Source organism: Callorhinchus milii, unplaced genomic scaffold (assembly GCF_018977255.1).
Source record: "Callorhinchus milii isolate IMCB2004 unplaced genomic scaffold, IMCB_Cmil_1.0 Scaffold5, whole genome shotgun sequence".
Classification (NCBI taxonomy): domain Eukaryota; kingdom Metazoa; phylum Chordata; class Chondrichthyes; order Chimaeriformes; family Callorhinchidae; genus Callorhinchus; species Callorhinchus milii.
In genome coordinates, this window is record NW_024704746.1 from 67,322,430 (window position 1) to 67,345,537 (window position 23,108).

At 51.5% G+C, this 23,108-nt stretch overlaps 1 protein-coding gene and 1 non-coding gene across 4 annotated transcripts; both read left to right on the forward strand.

Moving 5' to 3' along the window:
* Window positions 1-864: 864 nt before the first annotated feature.
* On the forward strand, window positions 865-21,740 carry mcm10 (minichromosome maintenance 10 replication initiation factor). Of its 3 annotated transcripts, none has more exons than XM_042335863.1 (20): window positions 865-1,093; window positions 2,388-2,430; window positions 3,119-3,463; window positions 3,887-4,027; window positions 4,744-4,890; window positions 5,310-5,505; window positions 5,982-6,147; window positions 6,547-6,714; window positions 7,204-7,320; window positions 8,090-8,286; window positions 8,718-8,815; window positions 9,194-9,310; window positions 9,740-9,857; window positions 11,886-12,114; window positions 12,394-12,538; window positions 14,697-14,821; window positions 16,143-16,256; window positions 19,105-19,250; window positions 20,812-20,854; window positions 21,522-21,740. In XM_042335863.1, exons 2-20 carry the CDS (start codon window positions 2,424-2,426, stop codon window positions 21,603-21,605), a joined length of 2,703 nt encoding a protein of 900 aa, XP_042191797.1. In that variant the 5' UTR covers window positions 865-1,093; window positions 2,388-2,423; the 3' UTR covers window positions 21,606-21,740. The 3 variants fall into 3 exon arrangements, with proteins under 3 accessions (XP_042191797.1, XP_042191796.1, XP_042191798.1); XM_042335862.1 differs by having other exon boundaries at window positions 2,393-2,430; XM_042335864.1 differs by having other exon boundaries at window positions 2,393-2,430; window positions 5,319-5,505.
* trnae-cuc lies at window positions 15,842-15,915 on the forward strand. The gene has a single exon. It is a non-coding gene; the product is annotated as a tRNA-Glu (tRNA).
* Window positions 21,741-23,108: the final 1,368 nt, after the last annotated feature.

Genomic DNA, 23,108 nt, shown 5'->3' on the forward strand with positions numbered 1-23,108 from the left:
ATTTGGCTGTAGTCCTTTAAGTATATAGGTATAATCACTATCCCTCATAGTTTTGCCCACAAAATACGCAGTCAATTCGCTTTACAATGCGTTCTGTGAAGCGCTTTGAGACGTCGAGAAGACGTGAAGAGGTCTAGAAGGCGTCTAGAAGGCGAGAAAAGGTTATGACGCCAAACGCAAGGATTATCACTCTTGTTCTTTTCGGTGAAGGGTTAAAACGGGGCGAGTTTCCTGGGCCTCAGTGGGCTTCACGGTGACGTGCCCGGCATCGGAATATCCCAATCGATGTCGTGGCGGTGGTTCCCAGGCCCCGTCGGCAGGACTTGGGAGGGACAGACCAGTCACAGTCCCTCGGCTCCTGTTGGCCACGCGAGGCCTAAAGCTCTCCCCGCGAGGGGTGGTCCTGGCCGGACAGCCGGCGGGGACCTTTCTCAGGCAGGGGTCGCAATGGAAATCTTGGCGGCGTAAGCTGGTGAGACCGCTCCGTGCGATCGCTCTCTCTCTCTCTCTCTCTCTCTCTCTCTCGGGTCCGCAAGCCTTGGCTCCCGCCAACCTGCGCCCTAATACTTTCCGGGACGACCTGCAGAGGGGGAGAGGGGAGTGCGCGCACTGACACGGAAGTTTCCGTTGGCCGCGTGGAACACCCGTCTTGTCGTCTGGTTTAAATAAATTGCCTTTTGATGCACCGATTGGGGGTTTTTTTTTGTGTTGCTTTCACGGATCGATATGTTAACGTGCGGCGCAAAGTGGAAGTTTATCCACCCCCCCTACCCCCCACACTCACACCCCCCCCCCACTAATCCCCCCACACTCACCCCCCACTCTCTGCTGTGTTCCTGGCCAGGGGGAGGGGGGAGGGGGGGAGGGGTCAGGGGGAGGGACAGGAAGGACAGTGATGGGGTCAGGAGGAGGGGCTCTGCTGTTTGGCGGGAGATTGGAGTTACAGACGAGACACTGACACAGACCCTCACACACACCCACACACAGACCCTCACACACACCCACACACAGACCCTCACACACACGGACCCTGAGGTCGGGGGGAAGAGGCGGACAGACGCCGAGAGGGAGAGCAGAGCGCGGGCAGAGGGCGGTAAGAGAGCGCGAGGCCTGCGGGAGGGGGGGTCAGAGTGAGGGGTGGGGTGGGGAGGGGGTCACTGTGAGGGTCTGGGGGGGGGGGGGGGGGGCAGAGTGAGTGCTGGGGGGGGGGGGCAGTGTGAGGGGTGGGGGGGGGTCACTGTGAGGGTCTGGGGGTGGGGGGGCAGTGTGAGGGGGGGGGTGGGGGGGCAGTGTGAGTGGGGGGGGAGGGGGCAGTGTGAGTGCTGGGGGGGGGGGCAGAGTGAGTGCTGGGGGGGGGGGCAGAGTGAGTGCTGGGGGTGGGGGGGGGGCAGTGTGAGTGCTGGGGGGGGGGGCAGAGTGAGTGCTGGGGGTGGGGGGGGGGCAGTGTGAGGGGGGGGGGGGGGGGCAGTGTGAGTGCTGGTGGGGGGTGGCAGTGTGAGGGGTGGGGGTGGGGGGGCAGTGTGAGGGGGGGGTGGGGGGGGCAGTGTGAGTGCTGGGGGGTGGGGGGGGTAGTGTGAGGGGGGGGGTGGGGGGGGGCAGTGTGAGGCTGGGGGTGGGGGGGGGGCGGTGTGAGTGCTGGGGGTGGGGGTGTGAGTGCTGGGGGTGGGGGGGGGCAGTGTGAGGGGGTGGGGGGTGGGGGGGGGGCAGTGTGAGTGCTGGGGGGTGGGGGGGGGGCAGTGTGAGTGCTGGGGGTGGGGGGGGCAGTGTGAGTGCTGGGGGGTGGGGGGGGGCAGTGTGAGTGCTGGGGGGTGGGGAGGGGGGCAGTGTGAGTGCTGGGGGTGGGGGTGTGAGTGCTGGGGGTGGGGGGGGGGGCAGTGTGAGTGCTGGTGAGGGGCGAAACCAGTGGCGGTCCCTCCGAAACCCCAAAACAGTAATAGGTCATTTTCAATCCACGACTGTTTGTGGGACATTGCTGTGCGCAATCGGCTGCCGCTTCGCCCACAAATATACAGTCAATTCACTTTACAGTGTGTTCTGTGAAGCGCTTTGGGACGTCCTCCCGACGTGAACAGCGCTATATCAAATGCGAGGATTATTATTATTATTATTATTATTACAGCGCGAGGGTCGGGATGGTTAACGTGATCCACCGTGTCCCCTCCTCATATAAAAAAAAATCGAGTGGAGTCATTTCCCACACACGCACCCCCCCCCCCCCCCCCCCACCCCACACGCACACGCGCACCCTCCCTCCACACCCGGCGAAGCGCTCTGAGACTTTTATCTGACGTGAAGTGCGCTGCGCGTTGCTGTTGGCGGACGGTCATTTTTTTTTTCTCTCCCTCTCTCTCCGTTCATCCGACCGGTTTTCACGGCGCCGCCCGAAGCACAGCCTCGTGAGTCGTGCTCGGCCCCCGACAGCCATGGAAGGTGAGAGCGTCTCGGTCGAGTGACGTCTTTTTTTTTTGGGGGGGGGTTTGGTTTGTTTTTTTTTTGAACACGAAACTGGGTCGAGGGCCTTTTGAGTCGGCCGCCGGTTTTACCGGAATAAGTCCGGAGTTTCCGCAAGTAAAACCCGCGCGGGTCGTATCGGTCGGGAACCGTAACGTTTGATCTGACTCGCGCACAGTGTCAGTTGCAGGCAAACTCGTATAAGTCGGATAAAGCCCCCTGTGCATGCGTACTTCAATGGGGGAGACGGGGTGGTGGTGGGGGGGTAAAAAATGCGGTAGCAACGTTGCAAGTCAGGAGATGATTTATTTTATACAGTACGCTCAGTGCAAATAAAAATATTTTTGCTCGGAGACTGAATGGGACTCGGGGGGCACGTAGGCGAGTTACGGTTTATAACGATAAGACTCGTGCGAGTTTCCTCACTCCACACGTTTGCCGAGCAGTAAGTGGGAACCGGGTAGTGGGTCGATTGGCGGATCACGTTCCGGGGGATAATAAAACATTGGTGGTCGTTCGATCCACGTCTGTTTGTGGGGACGCTACTGTGAGCAATTGGCTGCCGGGTTTCGCCCACAAAATACACAGTCAATCTACTTTACAATATATTCTGTGAAGCGCTTTTGAGATGTCTCAACGATTGTCCTGATTGTTGTTTGGGCCTCAGGTATAGATGACCTGGATGTGCTGGCTTCCCTGTTGGAGGAAAATGAGGAAGAGACAGAGACGTTAGAGTCAAGTCTTCAGGAAGAGCCCAGCCTGGAGCAGAGCAATCTCGAGGAGGAGGAGGAGGAGGAGGAGGACGAGGAGAGAGGGGATCAGTGGGATGACCTGTTCGATGCCGAAGGGGAGGGGGTCTCCAGTGAGGCTGTCCACGCTCTGTTTGGGGACATTGATGACTTGGAGGAGGAGGAAGATGAGAGCGACGGGGAAAATACGACAGAGATCCCAACCCGCCAATCCCCTTCTCCCGAGCAAAAGAAATCGGAAACATCCAAACAGGAATTAGAAGGTGCGTCACATTTGATTCCAAATGAGAAAGTGGGCAAACACAGCTTAGAGGGTAGGGCGGTTCAGCCAAGTTTTCTCTCTCTCTCTCTCCCCCTCTCTTTCTCCTCTCTCTGTCTCTCTCTCTCGCTCTCTCTCTGCTCATCGCAGGACCTGGAAGAGCAGGGAATCCTCCCACTCAACTCCTGTTAACCCTGCCAGTCAAACCTCTAACTAACGGGGAAGGTGGTCCTAGCTGGACAAGCAGTGGGAAAGTTGCCAGGCAGCGCTCTCTCTCTCAACGGCCAAGCTATGTGTGGTTTTAGCTGGTTAGACTCCAGCAGTTACCCCAAGGCCAAGGCCTGATGGCGTAAGGGAAATGGGGTTCACGGCACAGCAGTGTGGACTGTGAGTGAGTCTCCTTATGTCCCCGCTGGTCTCTCCACAGCGGAGCTGGAGCGGATGAAGCAGCAGATGGAGAGGTTACAGCAGCGGCTGTCGGCTGCCAAAAGCGATCCTGGGCCCTCGATCTCCACCGTCGCTGGTAAAGCGTCACCTCGACCTCCACCAAAGAAGCTGAGAGCACCGGGTACGGATTCCACACTGCGAGCACTGAGTGAATTCACCTGATGGGAAAACCCATTCAGCTCATCATTCCTGCGCTGCCGTTACCCACATTATCGCCATTCGTTATTAAATCTTTCGACCTCTCTCTTTCCCCCCACCCACCCACTCATTGTGCAATCCTGTAGCTCAGTGGTTAGAGCGCTCGCCTCGCAAGCGAGAGGATCCGGGTTCGATTCCTGGGCGGGACGAAACCTCAGCCAAGTTCCACACACCCATCTCTGTTTCCCAAGCAGTAATTGGGAACTCGGTTGTTAGTCGATTGGCGGATCGCTTTCCGGGGGTAATAACCCTTTTTAAAAATAAATAAAATAATAATGTGGTCAGTCAATCCACGGCTGTTTGTGGGGACACTGCTTTGCGCCATTGGCTGCCACATTTCACCCAGAAGATACAGTCACTACACTTCACAGAATATCTTGTGAAGCGCTTTGGAACGTCTGAATGTCCTGAAAAGGCGCTCTATGAAATGCAAGGATTATTATTATTATCATTATTGCATTGTTTTAAAGTTCAAAGGCTGCACTAGGAGTGGGGTTACGTAGATGTTTGGGGGGGCAGGGAAAGGATGGGATACGAGGAGGAAGAGGAAGGAAGAGAAGGGGAGAGGGAGCTCGCACCAGCACTGACATTGTCTCGTGTGAAGCTTATATTCACCGATGTAACTTTATGTTCCAACAGAAAAGTCTGGGTGTAATTCACAGAAGGTACACGAAAGCAGGGCCTTTCAGGAAGCTATGCTCACCCCCTCTTCAAAGCCCAGGAACGGGCTACTGAAAAACAAGCCGCAGACCAGCCGATCACCACCACAACAGCGCCCGGCACCAGGTAATGACCCCAGTGTGTTGGTCCCATGTCTCTCGCCTCAGCAATTTGTGAAACTCCTAAAATATCGAGGAGTCCTGTAGCTCAGTGACCGGGGTTCGATTCCCGGGCAGGACGAAACCTTGGGAAAGTTTCCTCATTCCCCACACGCGCCTCTGTTTACCCAACAGTAGGTAGGAACCTGTTGTTAGTCGATTGGCGGATCACTTTTCCGGGGGCAAAAAAAATGATGTCACTTAATCCACGGTTGTTTGTGGGGACGCTGCGGTGCGCAATTGGCTACCGCGTTTCGCCCCACGAAATACGCAGTCACTCCACTTTACAGTATCTTGTGTGAAAAGCGCTTTGAGACGTCTCGACGATGTGATAAGCCGCTGTCTCGCAGATAAAGTGTCCAGAAGTGATTTTATCCATTCATTAAAAACCCACAGGGAGAACGAGTCCCACTCGCAAAGAGGCAGGATGTACCCAGCTCCCACAGCCTCTGAAATCCAGCAACAAAACCAACATCACTGTCCCGAAACTTCCCACAACAACAAAGGATCGCGAGAGACCGGGACCGTCTGGGATTGTGGAGCAGGACATTGCTGTGGACAGGTTCTCTGGCTTAAGAATCAGGTACAGTAACCAGGGTCTAGGAATGGAAATGTTAGCACAGGGTGTGTGTGTGTGTATGTGTGTGTGTGTGGGGCATGTAGCCCAGTTCTTAGAGCGCTCACCTCGCAAGCGAGAGGACCCAGGTTCAATTCCCGGGCAGGGCGAAACGTTAGGGAGTTTTCTTACTCCGCACACACGCCTCAAGCAGTAAGTGGGAACCCGGTTGCCAGTCGGTTGGCGGATCTCTTTCCGGTTGGTAACAATCCCTTCAAAAACAAAATAATAATAATAATAATTTGTTCGCTGAATCCACGACTGCTTGCGAAGCGTTTTGAGAAGTCTCAACAACATGATACGGCACTATATGTAATGCAAGAATTATTATTATTATTATTAATGCCTATTTATAAACGAGGCATCTTCGGGCTCCAGACTGTGATCAGCCGCTCAGACCCAGCAATGTGTTGTATTGTATTCTCTCCCTGTTCTCCCACAAGAAACCCTTTGGTCTCGTCGACGGAGATGGAGAGGAAGATGCAGAGCCGGAAGATGATCCGTCTCTCCCAGCTGCGTTCCAAGCTGGCGACTGAGAACCTGGAAGCCACAGACTGGGTCACGTTTGGGGTTGTGTGTAAGAAGACGACGCCACAGAGCTCCAGCAATGTACGTGCAGCGGGCGGAGATGTTCAACCTCTATTCTTTACGAGTCGCTAAATGTTATTTCGACGGTTTGGTTTTCTTGTGGAGTTCTGTAGCTCAGTGGTTAGAGCCCTCGCCTCCCCAGCGAGAGGACCCGGGTTTGACTCCGAAACCCGAGGCAAGTTTCCTTACTCCACACACACGCCCTCTGTCTACCCAGCAGTAAGTAGGAACCCGGTTGTTAGTCGATTGGTGGATCGCTTTCCAAAAAAATAATCCCTTCCAAAAAAATAAACTACTAATAATAATGTTTGACGATTTTTGAGACGTCTCGACGACGTGATGAGGTGTTAATCAAACGCAAGGATTATTATTATTATAATTATTATCACTTGAAGTTGAAATATATATTTCCTGTTTCAGGGTAAAACGTTCAGTATCTGGCGACTGACTGACTTGTGCAGCTCCAGCCTCAACCTGTCCCTCTTCCTGTTCGGGAACGTCCACAAGGAACATTGGAAAACCGAGACCGGGACCGTCATCGGGCTACTCAACGCCAATCCCATGAAACCCAAGGAAGGGTCGGAAGAGGTGGGTGGACGTGAGTTTCCGCGGACAAGTCGCTTTCTGGGAGAAATGCCATCTCAGCTCCACCATCGGTGGCCGAGCTTTCAGGCACTAAGCCCCAAAACTCTAGAACTCCCTCCCTCAATAAATGCAAGTTGTTGTTGTCAACGTTCACTTTACTGACTGAAGCATTTTGGGTCGTCCAGAATTTGGCAAGTTCCTAAACACGGCCCTTGATTTTTTTTTCAAGTTAAATTCCTCTCTCAAGAAGTGCAGCAAGAGTTCGTCGATTTGCCAAATTCTGAATGCTCCAAAATGCCACGTGAATCTAGACTTCAAACCCCAAACGTGGGGCTTGAACCCACAACCTTCTGACTCCCGAGGCGACACCGCTACCACCGAGCCAGGCTGACACACGATGAGCCCGAATGGCTGGTTTTGTTTCTGCTGTGTAACGTTCTGTGACTGGGACCCTCTCTGCTGGCCTCATCACTTTCATCTCTCCCGGGCTAGGTTTGCCTGTCCGTCGATCACCCACAGAAGATCCTGGTCATGGGAGAAGCCATGGACATGGGGTGCTGCCGAGCTCGGAAGAAGAACGGGGAACCCTGCACACAGATTGTCAACTTGGTGAGTTTTAGCATGACAATGACGATAATAATAATGGAGTCCTGTAGCGGTTAGCTCGCTCGCCTCGCAAGGGTTCGATTCCCGGGTGGGGCGAAACATTGGTCAAGTTTCCTTACCTTCCTACAATCCCTCCAAACATAAATAAATAAATTGGATGTTCAATCCATGATTGTTTGTGGGCAATTGGCTGCCGGGTTTCCCCCACAAAATATCCAACCAATCCACTTTACAGTATATTCTCGTGGAGTCCTATTGCTCAGTGGTTAGAGCACTCGCTTTGCAAGTGAGAGACCTGAGTTCAATTCCAGGCAGAGGGCGAAACCTTGGGCAAGTTTCCTTACTCCACACAGAGCCTAATAATAATCCCTCCAAAACCAAAAACAATAATAAATTGGTCATTTTCAATCTACGACTGTTTGTGGGACATTGCTGTGTGCAATTGGCTGCCGCGTTCGCCCACAAATATACAGTCAATTCACTTTACAGTGTGTTCTGTGAAGCGCTTTGGGACATCCTCCCGACGTGAAAAGCGCTATATCAAATGCAAGGATTATTATTATATTATTATTCTGTGAAGCGCTTTTGAGACCCCTCAACGACGTGATAAGGCGCTGCATCAAATGCAATGGTTTTTATAATAATTATAATAGTAATTAATAATCCTTGTGTTCTGATACAGTGCTTTATCACGTCTTCAAGGCGTCTCACAGCACTTCACGGGATAACACTGTGCTGAACTTCTGACACTAACTCCCTCTCTTGCCCGCAGAGGGAGTGTGGGTATTGTGAGTACCACGTCAAGGCTCAGTATAAGAAACTGAGCGCCAAGCGAGCGGACCTGCAGTCCAGCTTCTCGGGCCACGGCCCCAGGTCAGGGCGGGGGAAGCCGGGCAACCTGAAGGAGCGTCTGTGTCACCAGGGCTTCCACTACGGAGGAGTTTCCTCTGCCTCGTACGCAGCCTCAGTGTAAGAGCGCGTTACGTGTTTGGCAAGCAGATCTGGGAAGGAGGGAGGGAGGGTCTGGGAAGGAGAGAGGGTCTGGGAGGGAGGGAGGGTCTGGAAAGGAGGGACGGACGATGTAGGAGAGTTTGAGGGGCAAGGGACCCAGTTGTCAGTCGATTGGCGGATCGCTTTCCGGGGCTAATCCTTCGAAAAAGAAACAAAATAAACTGTGAAGCGCTCTGAGGCGCTATCCTGCGCGGAGAGCGCTATACAAGTGCAAGTTGTTGTTGTTGACTCGTGGGGGGCTTGAACCCAGGGCCTCTGACGCAGAGGCGTGACTGCTACCAGCTGAGCTAGTCTGACACCCAGCGCTTGTGGTAGGTTTGTGCGCTGGTTGAGGGGAGCGTGGCCTGACTGAGCGAGTGCAGTACTAACGTGGCGGTTACCCTTCACAGCACAGCTGCGGGTCCCAAGAGAAGCGTTCAGACAACACTGAGTAACATGGTGGTGAGAGGGGCCGACATGATCGTCAAAGAAACCAGGCAGAGGCTAGGTAATGTGGGAGAGAACCTCCTTTAATTTTTCGGGAGGGAGGGGGGTGTCTATGTAGCGTGGATTGTTTCCAAGATCCTCTCACTCGTCTACAAATCCCTTCACGCCCTGGCACCTCCCTACCCCTCTGACCTTCCTTTCTTCCCCCACTCCACCTCCCGCTGCCTCCGCTCGACTGGCTCCGGCCTCCTGCTTTGTGCCTCTTCCCCCCATCCCTCCGCCCTGCCCCTTCCTTCCCCTTCGAGGCACTGCCCTGCGTGAAGGGCGCCGTGCAAGTGCAGGTTGTGGTTGCAGATACCTTAACTATTATTATCAAATGGAAACCACTGCATCTGAATGTATCTTCGTCCTTTCACGTGGCTATTGTGTCTTCCTCCAGCGTTAGCAAATGGAAAGAGCGCGACGAGCTTCACTGGGGAGTTTGAGGAATTAATGGAGGCGCCCTCGTTTGGAGCCCGCAACCTGAAGAAGCATTTAAGCAAATCCTCTCTGGCTGGTGAGTTTGTGTGTAATAATAATAATCCTCGCATTTGATGCAGCGCCTGATCGCATCTTCGAGTAGTCTCAAAGCGCTTCGCAGGATACACCGTAAAGCGAATTGACTGTGTGTTTCGTGGGTGAAACGCGGCAGCCAATTGCGCACAGCGGGGTCCCCACAAACAGCCGTGGATTGGGTGGCCCAGTTTTTTATTACCCCCGGGAAATCAATCCGACAGTCGACTAACAACCTAACAGGTTCCTACTAGCTGCTGGGTAAACAGAGGCGCGCGCGCGTGTGTGTGTGGAGTAAGGAAACTTGTCTAAGGTTTTGCCCTGACCGGGAATCCAACCCGGGTCCTCTCGCTTGCGAGGCGAGGGCTCTGACCACTGAGTATTACGCTATTGTAACTCTTATTATATTTCGTGCCGTTGTATTTCCCGACAGTGAGCAATGCACAGCCCGGCTCCTCCATCCTCTCCATCTCGGCTTCTGACCTGTTGAAGCAGCAACGGCGAAAGATCCTGGAAACACGAAAGAAGAGAACGGAAGAGTTACAGAAGAGGTGAAGCTCTCGGGCCTGACTTGCTGATGGGGTGTGGGGGGTGGTGAAGAAATTTGTGTTGGCTTTCTCTCCCCCCCCCCCACCCCCCACTCTCTTCCCCCCCCCCCCCGCCGCCCACCTCTCTTCCCCCAACCCTCTCTTTCTCCCACTCTCTCTCCCCCTCTTTCACTCTCACTCTCCCAAACCCCTTCTCTTTCTGTCTCTCCCCTCCTCTCTCTCCCCCACCCCTTTCTCTCTCTGTCCCTCTCTTTCTCTCCCCTTCCCCCTTTCTCAAATCCTCATTCTTTCTCTCTCTTCGCCCCCTCTCTCTTTCTCTCTCTTTCTTCCCTCATACCACCCCCCCCCCCCCCCCCCCGACAGATAAACCACTGCACTGCCCATTTTGAAGGACAGGTGGCTCTCTCGTACAAGTTGTCTGACCAGACATGAACTGTACGATGCAGTCTTAAGAGAATTGAGAAACATCTGGTTTGGGAATCTTCCCACTCGGGCTCTTGTTAACCTTACAACTAACGAGTAGAGTGGTCCTCACTGGACAGCAGTGGGGAGACTTGATAGTGTTTGGTTTTAATGGTAAACTCCAGTTCGCATACTCCGGGGACCCCCCCCACCCTCGCCCTCTTCAATCGTTAGCATTTGCCGTCCTAAAATCGTAGAATCTTACAGCACAGAAGGAGGCCATTCGGCTCATCGTGCTTGCGCTGGCTCCTTGAAAGAGCTACCAACCAGTCCCACTCCCCCACTCTTTCCTCGTGTCCTTGCAAATTTTTCCTTTTCAAGTACATATCCAATTCCCTTTCGAAAGTTGTTATTGAATCTGTTTCCACCGCCCTTTCAGGCAGTGCATTCCAGACCGTAACATCTCTATCCTGTGCCTAAACTCTCAGGGATTAGGTAAACGGGGTGCGTTCCACTGGGGAGAGAGAGTCCACATTCCATCCCAGACGAACACCCTGTACGTAAACGTATGTGGGGTTTTCAGTAGCTTGGTTTGGAGACTCTTTAAGACACTGATGGGTTTCTGTGCGCATCAGGCAACCGACTGAATAAAACAAAACAAGCTGCAGTCTTTAATGTCGAGCTCTGACCTATCGTTCACGAAACGTATCTGAATTCAAATTTCCTACATCAAGCCCTTCCTCGCTCTTAGTCTGTGAGAAAAGTCCCAGGGTAACCAACCTCTCCTCAAACCTCTGCTCCCTCGGCAAAGGCAGTTAGTGGCACTTACATGATGTTTTTCCACAAAGGCCAAATATCTTGGGGGTGTTACAAGGCTGTAACGTGGAGGTTGAGTTTTGAACAAAGGCACGTCTGAAGAGCAGTGTTTTGAGAAGGGATTTGAAGGTGGGAGAGGGAAGGAGCAAGGCAGGGAGTTCCAGAAAGCACAGCTGTAGGTGAACAGAGTTCCTTCGCTGGGGGTTGCGTAAATAACACCGAGCCTTGTATTTGCTACAGCATCTTTCACGTGGGAGGATGTCTCAAAGCGCTTATTGTAAATTGTCGTGACTGTATTTTCTAGGCAGACATGCAACCAATTTCATGCAGATGGGGGGGAGGATTGTTAACCAGGACATCGGGAGAGAAACTCCGTTCTCTTTTCGAATCGTGCCATGGCTTTAATAATAATAACAATCCTCACATTCGGTACAGCACCTTATCACGTCGTTGAGACGTCTCAAAGCGCTTCAAGAGCATATTGTGAAGTGGAGTGACCGTATATTTTGTGGGTGAGACGTGGCAGTCCAATTTCGCGCAGCAGTGACCCACAAACAGTCTTGGATTGAGCGACCACTTTTTTTTGAGAGAGATTATTACTCCCGGAAAGCGATCCGCCAGTCGACTAACAACCGGGTTCCTACTGACTGCTTGTAAACAGGCGCGTGTGTGTGTGGGGAGTCAGGAAACTTGCCTAAGGTTTGGTCCCACCCGGTAATCGAACCCGGGACCTCTCGCTTGCGAGGCGAGGGCTCTAACTGCTGAGCTACAGGATTCCACTTTGATGAATTGACCACGGCTTCTTTTTCGCAGCTTTATGCAGAGCGCTGGTGGAGCGGTCGATCGGGGTTCCGGGACCGGAACGCCGTCCCCGCTAGCGTCGCCCAGGGTCGGGGCTGGATTTCCCAAAGAGCAGACGGTAACCGCGACCTCACAGGCTCCCAGACTGGGCAGAGGCTTTGCCGAAGGGGACGATATCTTGTTCTTTGAATCATCGCTGCCTTCAGCCGCGAAGTCGAGCGGCCGAACGGATTCTAAAAAGGTACCGATGCCCATTCCCTCCCGTCTCCATCAAACAGTCTTAATGATTAACGTGGGTCCCAGCCTGGCTCAGTCGGGAGCTCTCTCTCTCTCTCTCTCTCTCTCTTTAGCTCCGCGGAATCTTTAACGTCCGCCTGACAGGCGGGTGGGACATCGGTTTAACGTCTCATCCGAAAGACGGCACCGCCAATGATGCAGTGTCTGCCCGGGGTGCCAGGGTTAGGTAGATTTATTCCCCATTGGATTTGCCACCTTATTCCCGACCCGTTATACTTTACAGATTGCAGCCGTGAGTAAACTGCGCGAGAAGGGCACAGTGCTGGCAAAGGAAGACCCGAACTGCGTGAAGAGGAAGCTGTGCGACCTGAGTGGAGCGGCTGCCAAGGTGGCTGAGCGCGTGGAGCAAAGCCTTTCCTCCCCGGCTGGTCAGTCAGTTCATCTTCCAGCGAATCCTCGCGTTTGATGCGCGCCAGAGTTTCCAAAGCACTTTGTGGGTAATTGCTGAGAGTGATGTACATCTAATAAGTAATAATAATAATCCTCGCGTTTGACACAGCGCCTGATCACGTCGTCGAGACGTCTCAAAGCGCCTCACGGGGTCCACTGCAAAGTGAATTGACGGGTATATTTTGTGAGCAAAACGGGGCAGCCAATGGCGCCCAGTGGCGTCGCCAGAAACAGTCGTAGCTTCGCGTTTGGTGCAGAGCCTTATCACTCTGGGCTCCCCCCAAGCTTTGACTCCTGCCAACTGCGCCTAATAGTCCCCAGAATTTGGTAAGAGGGATACATCCCTCCGGGGAGAGAGAGTGCGCGTCCCATTCCTGACCCAGGGAAATTGTAAGTGACGTATACGTGTGGAACTGTCAGTCTGGCCCCACTATCAGCAGTCGGGCTTCAGTCTCTCTGCCTCCATCCCACAGCCCCTCCGCCTCGCCACCCCCCCACCCACCTTACCTTGCTTCCTTCAAGGCACGTCTCAAGACTCCTCTTCGACTGGGCCATCGGTCACCCTCCACCCCTCCAAACCCTTGACTGTCCAGCGCCTTGGGACATCCTCCCAACGTGAAAGGCGCTAAACAAGCGCTTTAAAAGTTAAATAGAGGTTAAAGTCTGGATACTCTTAAGCACGGTGACGCGTTTCCACACGTGCCAGATATCCGGCCTACCCCAAAAAAAATAAGACACTAATATTAAACACTTGACTGAAAAATAAACATAAATATTATAACGGGCTTCAACAGTGACAGATGAGTGGAGAAAATCTGGTTTATGTTTTCAGCCCTTTTACGTGTGTGTGTTTTTTTGATGGTGGGGGGTTAAGTGGGATGGGGATGAGGTGTTGGGGGTTGATTTTGGCCTCGCCTTGGTCCACAACAGGTTTATGGAGAGCAATAGTGGCACACCGCGTGCGTGTGTGTGTAACGTTGCTAACCTCAAATGTGGATGCACATGATTGCCAGTAATACTCTCGTTGGCGAAAAAAAACCCACATGGGTAAATAGCCACTTAAGAGGTCTCTGTTTAACGAGTCGGGCAACACAACGACACCAGGTTTCGACGTAGCTGTCTATAGTGGTTTGGAATAGCACTGAGGACTCCCCTCACCCCCTAATGACTCTCAAGGTGATTTCAAGACTGTTGGACTCTGGACGGGGTAAAGTTGATCTCTAATCTTCCTTCCTTTCTTATTCCCCTCCTCTGTCTGCTCCGCTACCTGGTCTTAACGTGGAGTCCTGTAGCTCAGTGGTTAGAGCACTCGCTTTGCAAGCGAGAGACCTGAGTTCAATTCCAGGCAGAGGGCGAAACCTTGGGCAAGTTTCCTTACTCCACACAGAGCCTAATAATAATCCCTCCAAAACCCAAAACAATAATAAATTGGTCATTTTCAATCTACGACTGTTTGTGGACATTGCTGTGCGCAATTGGCTGCCGCGTTCGCCCACAAATATACAGTCAATTCACTTTACAGTGTGTTCTGTAAAGCGCTTTGGGACGTCCTCCGACGTGAAAAGCGCTCTATCAAATCCAAGGATTATTATTATTATTATTATTAACGCTGCCCCCTACCCTTCGTTCACTCTCAGTTCTTTCCTTCGTGTTCTCGAGAGGACCCGGGTTTGATTCCCGGGCACGGCAAAACCTTAGGCAAGTTTCCCTACTCCACACGCCTCTGTTTACCCTGCAGCGAGTAGGAACCCAGTTGTTAATCGATTGGAGGATCACTTTCCGGGGGTAATAATAATCGCTTCGAAAATAAAGAATAATTTGGACACTCAATCCACGACTGTTTGCGGGACGCTGCTGTGCGCAATTGGCTGCCGCGTTTTGCCCACAAGATACACAGTCACTACACTTTTGCAGTATATTCTGTGAAGTGCTTTGAGACATTTCAACGATGCGCTGTATCAAATGCAAGGATAACCACTACGCTACAGGTTTCCATTATTATTACATAAGGACCAGTCAAGTTAAGTCTGTGAGGGAGTTGTTTGAAAGACTGGCCGCACGCCGCCGGCCGGCGGAGAGGTAGGGCAGAGGCTGAAACATTTTTGCGGGAAGATTTTTTTTCCTGTCTTGTTTCAGGCGGAGAACCGGAGCCTGAGGAACCGAGCCTGAAGAAACGGCGGGAGCGATTGGAATACTTGGAGTCTCAAGAGTTTCAGCAAATACTGAATGCCAGGTCCAGACATATTGGCGCAGTTCAAGAGGTAACGGCACCGAGCCAAGGCTGCCTTGCCTGTCGCCTCTCCCCCTCGGCCAACAGACACCTTGGAACCGGGCCACTCTGTGGTTTGTGTTCAGCCTGCCCTCTTCCTGTGGAATCTACACCGACCCCCGTACAATGCAGCTCTCTGTGTCTTACCTCTGCTCAGAGAGAGAGAGAGAGAGAGGCTCGACTGACCCCCATTTATTTTCTGCTCGGGACATTTATGTAGGCCGAGCGAGGGAGCCCCTCCCGACCCGAACTCGCTCTCTTTACGGTCTTAACAGCAAAAAAAAACAGTTAATGTCACGCCTGACTTTCTGTCGGTCCGTGTTTGTCAGACGCGCACAGGTCCATCCGCAGAGAGAGCACCTCTTCCCTTCCTTCAAATTCCTCTTTAACAATGGGTCCGTTTGACTTTGACGCTTCAGGTTATCATCCGCAAATTCCCCTCCTCAGCCTCCCTATCGGAACCGAGCCCCCCTCCCCCCCTCTCTGTGACGGTCTCTAGTCCCGGTTCCTGAGCCAGGAGGGGCCTCAGTATCCCAGGGCACTGACTGCTGATGGCAGCACAGCCCGGCCCGGCTCATCGGCAGGACCTGGAAGGGCCAACCAGTCGCGAGGGGCTTGGCCAGACCGTGCCCTCAATGGCAAGGCTGTGTGGTTTTTGCTGGGTAGACTCCAGCAGTTACCCCAACGCATGCTCTGATGTTCAGTTGTCAGGCACGTCATCCAGCTCAGGTGCAAGGAGACCCCACTAACCCCCCCCCACCGCCCCCACCCCGTCAACCATCCCCAAGGAGGATAGTTCTGGTGAAATAGAAACACACAAACAGTTTTCCTAAATTGTCTTAATAGTACAAACAGTAAAGCCGTAGTCAAGGCTTTTACAGAGCTTGTTTATCTGTCCTGACCCCATTCCGTGTGACAATATACATAGAGCACTGTTATGAGACCAGCCACCATGGCCAGCAGTGTCCTCTCCCCTCTCCGCCCCTGTGAACCCTCACTGTAAGAAAAGCGGAGTCCTGTAGCTCAGTGGTTAGAGCGCTCGCCTCTCAAGCGAGAGGACCCGGGTTCGATTCCCGGTCGGGGCGAAACCGTAGGCAAGTTTCCTTACTCCACACCCACGCCTCTGTTTACCTAGAAGTAAGGAGGAACCCAGTTGTTAGTTGATTAGGCGGTTAATAATTATTAAGCGGTTTCCTCTGTAAAATGGATAGTATCTTTAGCCTCAGGAGTGCAGCGGTGGAGGTTTAAAGAGCTGTAGCTGTGTTTTTCCTGAAACGTATTGAAATATATACATATATATGTGTGTTAAATAGGCCGAGATCGAGATACAAGAGCAGTACTTCGAGCCCCTGGTGAAGAAAGAGCAAATGGAGGACAAGATGAGAACTATCCGCGAGATGGAGTGTCGGGTGGTGACCTGTAAAACGGTGAGTGAGGGAGGAAGGGAGGGAATGTGTGAGGGAGGGAGTGACTGACTGTGAATGAGTGAAGGAGAGAGGGAGTGACTGATTGATTGGGTGGGGGAGGGAGGAAGGGAGTGAATTTCTGGCTCAGGGCCATCTCAAACCAGGGCTTGCAGGAATGTCACGGTTGACTGTTTCAAAGGCAGACCAACTCCGTAATGTCATTACTCGCTGCTGATTAACAGTCGGGTGGTGGTGGTGGTGGGGGGGGGGGGGCGCAGGGGAGGGGTTGTCTGCGGTTTTGTCGTTAGGAAAAATACAGAAGCTTTATAAACCTGAGTCACTAGTCTTTCCATCGCAAACCCACCACTTGCTTCCATCACACACGTATCTTCCAGTAACACTAAATGGTCACATCACACTCATGTTTTGCCCGAACACTGCAAATGTTTACATCGCGTGTACACTAACACCGAATGATTAGCTCACACACGTGTTTCCCGCTCACACTGTTGACTGCTCGGAATTCTGTAACGGACCATTAACTGTCCAAAGCCTTAAAAAAAACACAGCTCCGCTCCCCTGCCAGCCCGACATGTGTGCAGTTTCTGGCGCGTGGGGTGGGGGGGAGGGGAGGGGAGGGCAGAGAGATGGGGGTGGAAATTGTGTACCTGTTAAACCACAGACTGAAACCAGAACATGCAACCACTTGATTAGATCACAGCAGATGTTTTCATCCCATTTCCCTGGCCCTTTCTTCATATCCCTTAATAGTTATAGAGTTGCGTAACTCAATGGTTAGAGCGCTCGCCTCGCAAGCGAGAGGACCCGGGTTCGATTCCCGGGCGGGACGAAATCTTAGGCAGGTTCCCTTACTCCACACACACACCACACCCGTGTTTACTCAGCAGTAAGGTTGTTGATCAATTGGCAGATCGCTTTCCGTGGGTAATAATTTGGTCATTTAATCCGCGACTGTTTGTGGGGACGCTGCTGTGTGCGATTGGCTGCCGTGTTTCATCCACAAAATACACAGTCACTCCACTCTAGAGTGAAGCACTTTGAGACATCTCAACGTGATAAGGTGCTATATGAAACGCAAGGGTTATTAGTAGTGTTATTATAGTTCATCCCAGCATAAGCTGGACTCTAGAGACTGTGTTGTTTGTTCTACTGAAATGTCTGGTGCTTGTTGTTTTGCAGTTAGATATGGCAGATGTACAATGCCTCGGGACAGGATTGGGAGGAAAAGCAAAAAGTGTGTTGTTGCACGAACAGGAATGTGATTATGTAACGGGTTTCATACTGAGTTTAGGACTGTTTTCTACCTAGGACGAAAAGCATCTGGTCTGGTTAATGAATTGGTGTTGGTTTGAACTTCGCTAACGAGAGCTGTGATTCATTCAATAAACCAGCATTATTGGGACATCTTGAAAGAAAGATGGAATGAAGTTCCATCTGGTTATTAACAGGCATCACTCCTCCGCCGCCCTCTCTTGTTATGTTTGTCCTCTGTCGGGTGGCTTTGAGCATGGACTTGACTTAGGAACCTAGGAACAGGAGGAGGCTGTTTCAGTGAGCGAGTGGTAAACGTATGGAACGGCTCTATTTGGAGTTGAGATACAGATCAACCATGATCTGATAGAATTGCGGAACAGGCTCGAGGGGCTGAATGGGACTCTGGGACCCTACCCTGCGTGAGGGGGAAGCGCTGCATACGTGCAAGTTGTTGTTGACTGAACGGCCTCCGCCTGTTCCTAAGCTTCCAAGGGAGACGGTGGAAGCAGAAAGTGTTGATTTGTTCAAAAGCAAATTAGATCCATTTATTTAAAGAAATAGTATCATGGGATACAGGATATAGTTTGGGACACGACATGTGCGAGCAACTGCTCGGATGGTCGAAGGTGAACTGGGTGGATCTCGGCTTTCTTTCGTCTGGAAATTCTTACGTTTACACCGTCGAGCTCCCACCGTATTTATTTGCCTTTTAAATTCTTCAATTGACTCTGGCTCCGCCGCACTCTGGGGGTGTGAATTCCACACTCACCCCCTCCGCCCCCCCCCCCCCCCCCACTGCGAGAAAAAACGTTTCCTTGTTTCACTTGGATTTAGCCACACGTTTAAGACTGTGGCCTCTAGTCCTCAATTCTTTCTGTTTGGGTGCGCGTGTGGAAGAGAGCCAATATGTGTATGTGTGTCAGTGTTTGTGTGTGAGTCAGTATTTATTGGTCGGGACCATCGAGCCTGTCCCACCACACGTGTGTGTGTGTGTGTGTGTGTTTGCATCATTGTGCGTTTGTATGTGAGGCTGTGTGTGTCAGTGTGTGTTTGTGGGGACGCTGCTGTGCGCAATTGGCTGCCGCGTTTCGCCCAAAAAATACCGTCAGTCCACTTTACAATATATTTATTCCGTGAAGCGCTTTGAGACGTCTCAACGACTTGACAAGGGGCTACATCAGCAACTTGCAGTTAGTTATATAACGCCTCTCACATAGGGCAGCCTCCCAGAGTGGTTGCCAGTGGTGGAGCGCTATATCAAATGCAAGGATTATTATTATTATAAGAGTCTGTGTGTGTGTGTGTGTGTCTCTGTGTTTGCGTGTGAGTCTGTGTATATGTGCAAATCTGTGTGTGAGAGTCCGGTGTGTGTGCGTGTGTGAGTACGTGTGCGTGTGTGAGTATGTGTGTGTGTCTGTGGGTATGCGAGTCTGTGGGTGTATGTGTGTCTGTGCGAGTGTGTGTCTCTGTGCGCGTGTATGAGTCTGTGTGTGTGGTTCACCCCCCTCCCGAACGTCACGCTGCTGTATTAGCGTGAAGCTGGGCAGACCATGTCTATTACAGATAAATCAATCACCATTTGTTCTTGTTACAGTGTAAATACACGCACTTCAAACCCCTGGAGACCTGCGTGGCCGAGAATCACGACTACCACTGGCACGACGCCCTCAAGCGCTTCTTCAAATGCCCCTGTGGCAACCGGGTCATTTCACTGAGCAGGTTACCCAGCAAAAGCTGCAGGTACGTTTCGCCCAAGACGTTAACTTACACAGCACCTTTCAAGCGCTCAAAGCATTTTACAGGGACATAACGTTTGTGTGTTTTGTGTGTGTGTGTGTTTGTATGTGAGGCTGCGTGTGTCGGTGTGTATGAGAGTCTGTGTGTGAGAGAGAGAGAGAGAGAGAGAGAGTCAGGCTCCCTGGGGAGACAGATGGTGGAACCAGAAAGTGTTGATTCTTTCAGGAACAAATTAAATAGATTTCTGTTAGGAAACAATATCTGGGGGATACAGGATGTAGTTTGGACACGACTTGTGCAAGCGACTGCCAGGCTGCTGGAGGGCGAACTGGATGGACCTTGGTCTTCTTTCGTCTTGCAAACTCTTATGTTTTTAACGACATTGGTGATTCACCAGCGAGATGGGAAGCGCGGGGGGATTTGGAGGGAGTTTACCAGTCAGTGAGGTAGGTTTCTTTTAGGAGGGTTTTCATGCAGGAAGGAGGGAGTGAGGTGAAGAGAGTTGAGGGAAGGAGAGAGAGGGATATCTAACGTGTTTAGTTGTTTTTTGGGGAGGTCAGCCGGGTGTCTGACACGAGCAGAAGTCCATCGCCGTTGCTTAAGGGTCTCTAAACCCAACTGAGAATTCCAGGCCTCCCACCTACACATAGAAATTCCCAGGGATAGATTGTTGGACTAAAATGCGCACTCTCTCTTTTTCTCTCTCTCTCTCTCTCTCTCACTGAAAGAACAGATTCTGCTCACCTAATTCCGGAGAGTATTAGGCGTAGGTTGCTGGTTCAGGTGGATGTTAAAGATCTCGCGGAGCTATTCAAAAAGAGAAGGGAGTTTTTCTCTCTCTCTCTCTCTCTCTCTCTCTCTCCCGGTGTCCTGGCTAATAAATCCGCCAGATTAAAGAATTGGTCACTTGCTCCACGGCTGTCTGTGGGGCACTGCTGTGCGCGACCGACTGCCACGTTTCGCCCCCAAAATACGCGGTCACTACACTTCACAGAATATCCTGCGAAGGGGCTTTAGAGACGCGATGAGGCGCGATGTAAAACTCAAGGAATATTATGATTATAAGGGAGCAGTACTCGAGGCAGCACAGAGAGAGCAGCAAAGCTGATCCACAGGGTTAGAGGGGTCAGCTATAGGATGACACCCACACACACACACACACACACACACAGTCCCCCCCCCCCCCCGGGACTCCTGCCAAAAACAGTTCAAACGGAAACCGTGATGGCTTTTACAATTAGGCAAAATATTTTAAACAGAAAAAAAAATACCGGACGAGAGAGAGTTCTTTCAGATGAATTGCCTTTTCCTGTGCCTCCGAGACGCTGTTTTATTCCGTTCCCCTTCTCAAGCGGCAAGGTCTTAGCTTCAAAGCGTCGCAGGTTGTGAAACACCTTTGTGCTGGGGTTGAGCAGTGCACCTGGTTGGAATGACTGCGGTTTTTGAAACAGTTTTTATATATTAAATGGGGAAAGCGGCGTTTTGTTTGAGTAAGAAGCTGGGTGGTGTCCAGGCTGTCCTGACTCGCGACTGGCTTTTATACCGGCTGTGTTCTCTGTTTCAGGAAGTGCGGTCTGTTTAAGTGGGAAAGGGACGGGATGATGAAGGTAACTTTTCACTGAAGGTTTCACGTCAAAACAAAATAATAATTTGGTCACTCAATCCACGGCTGTTTTTTAGGGGACGCTGCTGTGCGCAATTGGCCGCCGCGTTTCGCCCCCAAAATACACAGTCAATTCACTTTACAGTATATTCTGTGAAGCGCTTTGAGACGTCTCGAAGGCGCGATAAGGCGCTGTGTCAAATGTAAGCGTTATTATTAAGTTGGCCCCAGGGTTAGGGAGAGGAAACCGGATTCAGGTACCTCTACGTCACTTGTGTGGCAGCCGGGTGGGGGGAGATCATCCATACAGTCCAGTGACTGCTGACACTCACTGTCAAAGAAGCTCTCACATGAACCAAGGCCACTTGGCAATGCATTTCATCACAGCTTCTTACCGCCTGCCTGTGCACTGATGCTAATCTACTGTGTCTCTCTTTCTCTCCCTTGTGTGTGTGTGTGTTTTATCTATCTCTGTCTGTCTCGTGTATGTGTATTTGTCTCCGTCTGTGTGTATGTATGTGTAACTGTGTGTGTCTGTCTGTACTTGTATGTGTGTATCTGTTGTCCCTCTGCATGTGTGTGTATCTCTCTGTGTGTTTGTGTGTGTCTGTGTGTGTATCTGTGTGTTTGCATATGTTTGTTTGTGTGTGTGTGTGTGTGTGTGTATCTAGGAGAGGAAAGGTCCGAAAATCGGTGGAGAGCTGCTGTTACCGAGGGGAGAAGAACACGGCAAATTTATCAACAGTGCAAAGTGAGATCCCCTGCCCATGGCACGGCTGGCGAGCTGCGCTGCGCTGTGCTGCGGTGAGCGCCAACACTTCATCCCGCGAGACAGCGCTCTGTCTACATGACCCTGGCGTGGCGAGGCGGTCGGGGTGGGTGGAAGGGGCGGGGGGAACGATGGGGCAAGGACGCATCCTATAATTGCTCAACATCCACATGCGAAATACAATATTTTTATATAAAATGCAAACGCACAACACAAAAAAAAACCAAATTAGTGTGGATTGTTTTTTTTTTAAATGCCTCAAATAAATATACTGGATTTTTCGTTGCTAATTTCCTGGTCTGGTGCTACAGCGAGTTATTAAAACAGGTTGCTTAACACTAAAGTTGTTTTTAGTTATATACCCGTGTCTAAAAATATCCCGTTAGGCCACCGAGTGACAAGGGCCACCTTATGCCTCCAAAAAAGCTTGTTCGGGATGTTGTGCCGGCAAAGTCAACGTGAATGTTCTCGTTTAATCGCCTTTCGCCCACTTTAGTGTGATTCAAACCCAACTTCTCAGCCAACGCCCTCTCCCTCAACCATTAAATAAAGAGACCCAACATTACTTTGTAAATCCACACTACGAGGAACCTTAGGCACGTCTCCTTCCTCCACACTCCTCTGTCTACGTCGCAGTAAAAAGGAACCCACTTGTGAGTCGATTGGTGGATCGCTTTTCCGGGGGTAATAATCCCTTTAATGATGATTTGGTCACTTCAACCCACGGCTGTTTGCGGGGGGACGCTGCTCTGCGCAAATCGGCTGCCGTGTTTCGCCCACAAAATCCACAGTCACTGCACTTTACAGTCAAGTGGGTAAAGCGCTTTGAGACTTTTTGCTGCGATGAGCAGCTACGGATCTCAAAAGCCGGGATTATTATTTTGACAACACAAATATTGGGAGAGAGAGTGCCAGTAACGTTGGTGGTGGTGGAAACAAACTGTAGGAAAGTGAGGGCAAAAGAGCCCGCGGTCACTGAGCAAAAGCCGCCCAAGTTATAATTAACGTTGCCCAACTTCGAGCCCACATTAGCTGTGTTTGCCCTGGTCATGGTTTGTGTACATGGCAAGTTTCCCCAGACGCCTTCTGTGGCTTGTTCCTTCTGATTAATCTGAGCAAATGTTTACCCCCAACACCAACATATTTCCCCCCCCACACCACCACCCCAACCGCTTTAGACGTGATTTTTTTTTATTAAAGGTTTTTTTTTCATTAAAACATCTCAGTCTCGTAACGATTAAAGTACAAAGAGGGGTCTCGGATGTGGCTTTGTACGGGTGTCCTCAGATGCCAAATGGGATTGAGGGAACCAGAGATAACGGTCCATCCTGTGAAGCGCTTTGAGACGTCTTGAAGACAGAAGTCGCTCTATCGGATGGAAGGATTACTATTAACACATCAATATAATCGTTCAAAAAAAGGTGTCACAGTTTCCAGAGGGGCAGAAGCTCAGTAAATTACCCACACGGCACTTTTTGGGGTTAAACAT